The 8,148-nt window shown below is 32.9% G+C and overlaps 1 protein-coding gene and 1 non-coding gene across 2 annotated transcripts; both read left to right on the top strand.

Moving 5' to 3' along the window:
* The first annotated feature begins 3,212 nt into the window (after positions 1-3,212).
* LOC112789797 (mannan endo-1,4-beta-mannosidase 2) lies at positions 3,213-7,169 on the top strand. Its single transcript, XM_025831842.3, has 5 exons — positions 3,213-4,278; positions 5,226-5,423; positions 5,915-6,037; positions 6,125-6,336; positions 6,597-7,169. The coding sequence occupies exons 1-5, from the start codon at positions 3,922-3,924 to the stop codon at positions 6,988-6,990; spliced, it is 1,284 nt and encodes a 427-aa protein (XP_025687627.1). The 5' UTR covers positions 3,213-3,921; the 3' UTR covers positions 6,991-7,169.
* Positions 7,170-7,629: 460 nt separating this feature from the next.
* Positions 7,630-7,702, top strand: TRNAE-CUC (transfer RNA glutamic acid (anticodon CUC)). The gene has a single exon. It is a non-coding gene; the product is annotated as a tRNA-Glu (tRNA).
* The last annotated feature ends 446 nt before the right edge of the window (positions 7,703-8,148 follow it).

The raw sequence follows: 8,148 nt of genomic DNA, 5'->3' as shown, positions 1-8,148 counted from the left end.
TTAATCCTTTTGACAATGATTTCTTTCCATAACACGCTTATGTGATTCGCTAATTACTAATATATTCTCTATTTAATTTTTATAAATAAAAATAATTTAAAAATTACTAATATTTTTTAATTTTACACAACAAATTTAATTAATTTATTTAAAAAAGATTATCACAAAAAAACTAACAATTATTCTTAAAAGACAATGAGATTTTTTAAAAAAAATTTGTCAATTCTAATTATTTTTAATAAATAAATCAATAATTTAAAATGTTATGAAGGTTTATTCTATTAATACAAAAAAATATTAATAAAAAGACTAATCAATCTTATAAAATTAAAGTTTAAGAATCGAAAAAAAAATTATTAAAAATTTCGTTATCTTTTAAAGTAACTATGTTTAAAATTAAAAAAAAAAAAGCAATGCGCTCAACTGCTCAAGTATTTGATCGTATATTATAATCTCTAACCATGGTTATGTTGTTCATTTTATACTCATTGTTTGCTTGCATTTTTTTTCTCCCCTGAAGTGACATAGCTACATAATAGAAGAACAATTGATTGCGTGTATAAATCAAATTCAAAGCGTGATGAAAATATTTGTTTGTGCCTTTGACGCTCACAAAAAGGGTTAATGTTAATCATTACAAATTAGATAAATTGGAACAGGTTCACAGCAATTATAATTTGAACTACTAAGTCTAAAGGTAACCATGATTAAGATGTATTGACCTTAGAATTCGAGTAGATTGATTATCTCGAATGCTAGAATATATAATTAATTATAATTATTCTAATTATAAAACCTACACTGAGATCCACCGAATTAATATATTGATTCTGATCTCTTTCTATAAGAAAAGACTATTATTTTTATAAACAAATCACCAAAATGCATTCTATTTTTCAAAAAAATAAAAGTAAAAATAAAAAATCTCATGCTAGTTGTGGCATCCACGTGAAATATCAAATATGCCAACATTCGTAAACTGCAGAATATATAATTATATATAATATCACTTTTGTAATTGGTGGGGGAATCTGGACCTGTTATATATGCACATACCTAGCCTATATACTGATCGATAAGTAATTTTAATTTCATTTTCTTCTCTCTTATACTTTATTTATTTTATTCAATTCAAATGAAATGCAGAAAAATTATCTCCGAAACTAAGCTGTGAACTTGACTGCTTTTATCTGTTATAATATATATAATATATAATAATTGATAGATTTTTTGCATAAAAATTTAGAGGATACTATGATTCAATTATATTTATTAAAGTTTGCCACTATGAAAATACTTATTAATTTTATTGTAAAATTTTTGTATCCGAGACTTATTTAGATGATTGGCAAAGTATTTGATAGAGTTGTCACAATAGCTTCATTTAGGGATGTTTATGTGTCGGGTAAAATCAGATTTGATATGATCTAAACTTGACCCAAAATATATACTGAATTTATTTGTTAGATCCAAACTCAGTTCTAAATCCGATAAAACCTAAACATTTTGGGCCATGATTATATCGGATAAAAATCGAGTGAAAATTAGGTCGTTAACATTACATTATCTTGATATCTTCTTGTAAGCTGGCATGTGAAAATATCCAAATTTCTAAAACTATAACCATTATTTGACATAGAGATGTCAACGGGGCAGGACGGGAGCGGGAGATACATCCCTGCTCCCCATCTCCGCCCCCAGATTTACTCCCCATCTCCGTTTCCATTCCCCGCGGTGGAGGAATATTGCTCCTCATTCCCATTTCCTGAGGGGACCCCATTCCCCATCTCTTTAATAGTTTTCATTAATTATTAATTTTCATAGTAGAGAAGAAAGTATCCATCCTATACAAAAACAGCAAAATTTTATACAAAAAGTCTAAACGTCAAGATAGTGACTTTTAAAATGGTGCAGTGGGAGATGTCATGGCGAGTCAGAGCATAGAACAGTAGACAAAGTGGGGGACACAGCAACAGAGAGTAGAATGGACACGATGACAGAATTGTGGAAAGGAATGCCACGAATATAGAGAACGACACGATGACGGTAATAGAAGATGAGGAGTGATAATGCGGTGAGACGGGAGAGTGACGAGGGAGTGGCTGCAGAGAGGTTGGATGGAGTATGGATGACGTTAGAGATCTATGAACTAAATAAGGATTATGCAAATGAGCATTAGGAATTTTGACTCTCTCTCTCTCTCTCTCTCTCTCTCTCTCTCTCTCTCTCTCTCTCTCTCTCTCTCTCTCTCTCTCTCTCTCTATATATATATATATATATATATATATATATATATGGCATGTGAAATGACTAAAAGATATATATAAGAAATCAATATTAAGGATTTCGTCCCCTTTTTCCTTTCTCGCAGAAAAATTTTTCACAGTCGGATCTCTATTTGGAGCAGTTCCCACAGAGATCTCCGTGTCTCGAAAAATTTTGCCATTCCTAATTTAACATGATAAAATTCACTTAGAAAAATATAACAAGAAGTAACCATTCGATTAATTATTTTTTGCAGTTCCATCAGATGGAGTTGTCATGACTAGCTCCATCAAATACTTTGCCTAAATGATTAATCTAGTTTGCACTCAAGTTACCGTAGGATAACTTTTATAACAATTTTAAATTTTTGTTTCATAAAATCCAACAAACTCAATATTTTACTTGAACATCTCAAACAATTTGATATAAATATTTTATCAGTTTATTGTTTCATTTGCAACAACCATATACTAAACTCTTATTAGAAATTACACAGGAATACATTTTTTCAATTTTTTTCAATTATAGTTTTGGTGATATTTTTTAATTATTTGAAAAAGTGTGATATTTTATTTTATATTTTTAAGTAAAATTAAAAAAATGTGAAAAATTTATTAAATGATAAACATAATATTTTATCAAATAATTAAAAAAATATTGAGAGAATCTACTTCTCAGAAAATAAGATAATTATTAATGGTGTATTACAATTGCATTTGTTTTGCATAATCAATAAATAATTTAGTTATTAATTTTCCTAATTTTGTACTAATATATATATTGTCTTAGAAGTTTTTATAAATACAAGCATCTAATCTTTTGCATTATCAAGCACACAACATGTTTTAAATTATACCCACAATATGTATTAAAATAAAAAATTCAATTATTAATTTTTTTTTTCTCTCTATACCTTTTAGTTGATTTGGTAGAACATGAATAAGACTGTTCAATAAATCAAGGCCCACAGACAAGAGTTTATTGAAAATTAAAGACAAGTTCCTTAAAATATTAGAACTGAACAAAGGTTTCCACACTTGCCAGATCTAATTGATATTCCGATACAAACATCTCACCCCACCACACACACACTCACCATCTTCTTCTTCACTTTTCTCCCCTTTTTTCCTTCTTTTGTCCTCAACCCTAGTCACACAAACCCTATTAATTTTCCATTTTTTTTTTATTTTTACTATTCTGTATAAGAGAAAAGCATGTGAGTCTTTTTCAGTTTTCATGTGGGGGGTTTTGAACCTTGTAAGCAACAAGCATTCCCCATTTTCATGAACAGCTACACAAAGCACTTACCCTATAAAATCTCCTTTGTTACTTGCACCAACCTTCATCAAAGTTTCAATCTTTATGCACTCAGATTGTTCAAGTTCACGCCTTTGATTGCCATTAATAATCTTCCCAAAGAGAAAGAGAGAGATCTAAGCATTCTAAGAACACTCACATTCACATTCAAATTCACATCTGGGCTTGAAAGGTGAGTGAGGTTCAGATATTCTTCATCTTTGGTATACAAAAAAAAAAAAAAAAGAGTGACCCTTTTAATATAGAGCTAAAAGGGTAACTGGGGATCTCTTCAAGCCATTGAATTTCATTAGTTTTCACAAAGAAAAAAAAATCTTGTACAGAATAATAAGAGAAGCAATGGTGGCTGGGAATGGTTTATTTTATCCCATTTTCGGTTTTGCATCGTTGGTTCTATTCATTTACATGTCTTTTGGGGACATGAGGTTGGGTTTTGAGGAAGGGCCAGAAGTGTCTTTTGTGGGTAGAAACGGTACACAGTTTGTGTTGGATGGAAAACCTTTCTACATCAATGGTTGGAACTCTTACTGGTTAATGGTGCAATCTGTGGATGATTATTCAAGGCCAAGGGTGCGTGAGATGCTGAGAGCTGGGGCCAAGATGGGACTCACTGTCTGCAGAACTTGGGCTTTCAATGATGGTGACTACAATGCCCTTCAAACTTCACCTGGTGTCTTCAATGAGCAAGCTTTCAAGGTATTCATTCAATTTGTAGTAGGTTTAGCTTGTTGTGGCTTTTAACTCTTTAATGCTCTTTTTGTTTCATTTCTATTTTTGGAATATATATATATTTTAAATTTTAGGTTTTCTATGGTTGATTAAGGATACCGACATAGTTAGACTTTGATCAGTGTCTAGTAGTGGGGGTAATACGGAAGCTATTTTGGTTTTGTTTTCTTTATGAGTGGTTTATGAGTCACTTGTTATTCCCCCCCCCCCCCCCCCCCTCTCTCTGGAAATTGGGGTTTTATGTTTGGACTAGGATTACAGAATTGGATTTGTATAATTTGATGGAAAATCTGGCTTTGGATATGTGTAATTGCCGAGATTCATTAGGGCAGAGAGCAGGGATACACTGATAGTGGTTAAATATGACGAGCCGCGGCATGTTTGTTGGTGCTGGGATGAATTTTCAGGCTATGTATACCATTGTTCTTCGGTATGATGATGTGTAACTCGTGTTTGCGAGGTGTCTATGTCCTATCCCATTGTCTCTAGTTTTTGGGTGGATAGATCCCTAGACATAGATACATGTAGCTGTTTTCTTCTCCAGAAAATAAGTGTTTCCAAGTGTGTTTGCACTTCTATCATAAAACAATTACGAAATGGACCCTTAGTGTAGGATACAAGTGGTCCCTCTCTCTTGGTTCAATCAATAGTCTAAGGTGAAGATCGCCTTTATGTTATTAATTGAAAAGTTTATGTGTGATTGTTAAGTTTACGAGGGTTGTCTTGGAAATTTGCATCTTGCTGTATCTATCCCTCTGAACTCTGATCATGCTTGATAGAATTAAAAACAGCTTTATGTCGAATTACTGATTGATGATAATCCTTTCAGACCCATGAAGTGAACTAGTTACTTTATTAATTAGCATTGGCTGGTGAACGATGAAAACTTTTCTGAGCTTTTGATTGGGTGACAGGCTTTGGATTACGTTATAGCAGAAGCAAGGCGCCATGGAGTTAGGCTGCTCCTAAGCTTAGTGAATAACTTGCACGCATATGGTGGGAAGACTCAATATGTTGAATGGGCATGGCAAGAAGGGGTCGGACTAAGCTCATCTAATGATTCTTTTTTCTATGATCCATCAATTCGTAGTTATTTCAAGAATTACGTAAAGGTATGATAGGTCAATTGCAGCTTCTCAGTACTTTTTCCCTTCTTTCTCTTACTAAAATTATCCTGGATGGGATATTGATGAGCCATTCAGCTAAATCTTTTAATGTTTTAACAGATTGAATCATCATTTATCAGTTTAGCTTTGTTTAGAAACAAAGAGCAAGATGATCTAATGCAAAACTTTTCTTTTCTTAAAATGTGTAAACCTTAATTCTGAAGCTTCATTTAGTATCTTTGTTTCCTTTTGCATACTACATTTGAAACATATGGAATGATAGACATGATACCATGATCCTGACACAAACAGCACCATTAGGCTCTTTCGAAAAATGAAATTTCAATAATTAGAGAATAAATTTCAATATGTGAAACTTTTGCTTACTGACTATATCTTTGCATGGTTAAACCTCCGTCTTTATTTTTTATGACATTTCAAATTTTCAATTTAGCAGCAACTATTGTTAGATAATTTAGCTGTTTAATTTTCCGCAGACTATTCTGACAAGGAAAAATACTATTACTGGAATCGAATATAGAAATGACCCCATCATTTTTGGTTGGGAGTTAATTAACGAACCTAGGTGCATGACTGATCCTTCTGGAGACACTCTCCAAGTAAGTCCTGTATTCAAATATGCTGATGTTACTGCTTCTTTTGTATATTCCGAGTATTCAATGTACTTAATGGGAGTTTATTTGCAGGATTGGATAGAAGAAATGTCAGCTTTTGTCAAAGTGATCGACAAGAACCATCTTGTGACTGTTGGTCTTGAAGGCTTTTATGGTCCTAATGACCCGAAGCGTTTGACGGTCAACCCTGAGGCCTGGGCATCCAGACTTGGATCTGATTTTATTAGGAATTCCAAAACTGTGAATGTCGATTTCACCTCTGTTCATATATACCCTGACCACTGGTATGCATTGGATGACTTCTATCTATTGTTTTAGATCTTCATCGCACAAGGAACTAAAATTTAGAAATTCACAAGAACTCCACCTGCAGAGTGAAACATCATCTGTTTTACATGGTTTACTATCTAGAATAATTCGGTTGAAATTTCATCATGCTCTTTAAGATCTGCCTTACAAGTCTGAAATCATCTTTTCAGATTTTGCTTTCTCTTTTGTACTTTGTCCTTTATTTAATCATATTTTACTTTATACTCCTGCATAGGTTTCGCGAGGAAGTATATGAAGACTATATGAAATTTGTCTCCAAGTGGATGCTTTCGCACATTGAAGATGGAGACAAGGTTTTGAATAAGCCGGTCTTGTTCTCCGAATATGGATTATCAGACACAATCAAGAACTTCTCGCTCTCTAACCGAGAAAACATGTACAGAGTGATTTTAAACATTATCTACAAATCTGCTAAGAAAAGAAGGTCAGGAGCCGGCGCCCTAGTCTGGCAATTCTTAGCCGGAGGAATGACCGAGTTCCTTGACGATTTTGGGATGGTCCCATGGGAGAGGTCGTCGACATATTCGCTTTTCGTCGAACAAGCCTGCAGATTGGCCAAACTCAACGGATGGACTCAAAGGGACATGAGCTTCAAAGAATTTTGTTAACAAAATTTGTGAGGAAAGAAAAAGAAAGGGACTAGTAAATGGGTTCAAATGGCTGGTGTTGTATAATATTCCTTACTTTGCATCACCAGTGTTTGAGTTATTAATAGAGTATATAATGTTGTAGCATAGATTATATACTAATAACAATGTTACTTTAAAGCATGCAATTTTTTCTTAAATCATTGCTAGTTTGCCTTCTTATAGCTACTATTTGTTTGTTAGATTCATTAAATATTATGGATAGGTTTGCATATAATCCACATGAAATCTCAACCACCATCAACAACTTTGAATTTGAGGACCACTCATGATGCTAGCAGAGTGGCAGTTGTCTTGGTGAGCCCATGAAAAAATGCAACTACCAAACCAACACAGAAAACCACACCTTGGTTGATTAGTATTATTTTATTCATTCTATCATTTACTGACAATATTTTCTCATTTCTTTACTCCACCTTAGTCCTTTTCTATCTCCAGCATCTTCTTCAAGCAATTGGTGCAAAACTTATCGTCAAATTTAACAACCTCTAATTGGTTAAAATTCCCCAAGTTATACCAAAAAAAAAAGTTCCCGAAGTTGTATGAGAACGTTGAAGAGTTTTGGTTTTTATTATTTTATTGTAAACTTTAAACTAACAATCCGTTGTAGTCTAGGTGGTTAGGATACTCGGCTCTCACCCGAGAGACCCGTGTTCAAGTCCCGGCAACGGAAAACTCTTTTACTTTATTTTCTCTTCTTTTTTTTTTGTCTTGGCTTTCCTTGGCTTGGGCCTTTCGCTTCTTGGGCCCTTACAACAATAACATAATACCCAGTGAGAATATAGAAAACATATGACAAAACCAGGACTTGTTCCTCTGACCCAAAAAAAAAAGGACATGTGCCAAGAATTATGATAAAACATAAATAAAATAGAAAGAAAGAAAGAAATCATGTGTTCCTGAAAATTGAGGTTATGATGTCTGATGTCTCCTACAAATAATAATAATTATAGAGAAAGCAATTTTTGAAAAGAAAGAACAGTGAAAGCGATTTGCAAATGTTCTTATATATTTAAAAATTGTCTAGGCTATTTTGTGATTTTTCAAAAATTATTATTTTTTATTTTTTTTATTTTTCAGAATGACAATGTGACTCCTAAAAAAAACGATCCATTTCGA

Source organism: Arachis hypogaea, chromosome 3 (assembly GCF_003086295.3).
Source record: "Arachis hypogaea cultivar Tifrunner chromosome 3, arahy.Tifrunner.gnm2.J5K5, whole genome shotgun sequence".
Classification (NCBI taxonomy): domain Eukaryota; kingdom Viridiplantae; phylum Streptophyta; class Magnoliopsida; order Fabales; family Fabaceae; genus Arachis; species Arachis hypogaea.
The sequence above is the reverse complement of the archived record's forward strand: the minus strand, read 5'-3'. Positions and strand labels throughout refer to the sequence as shown.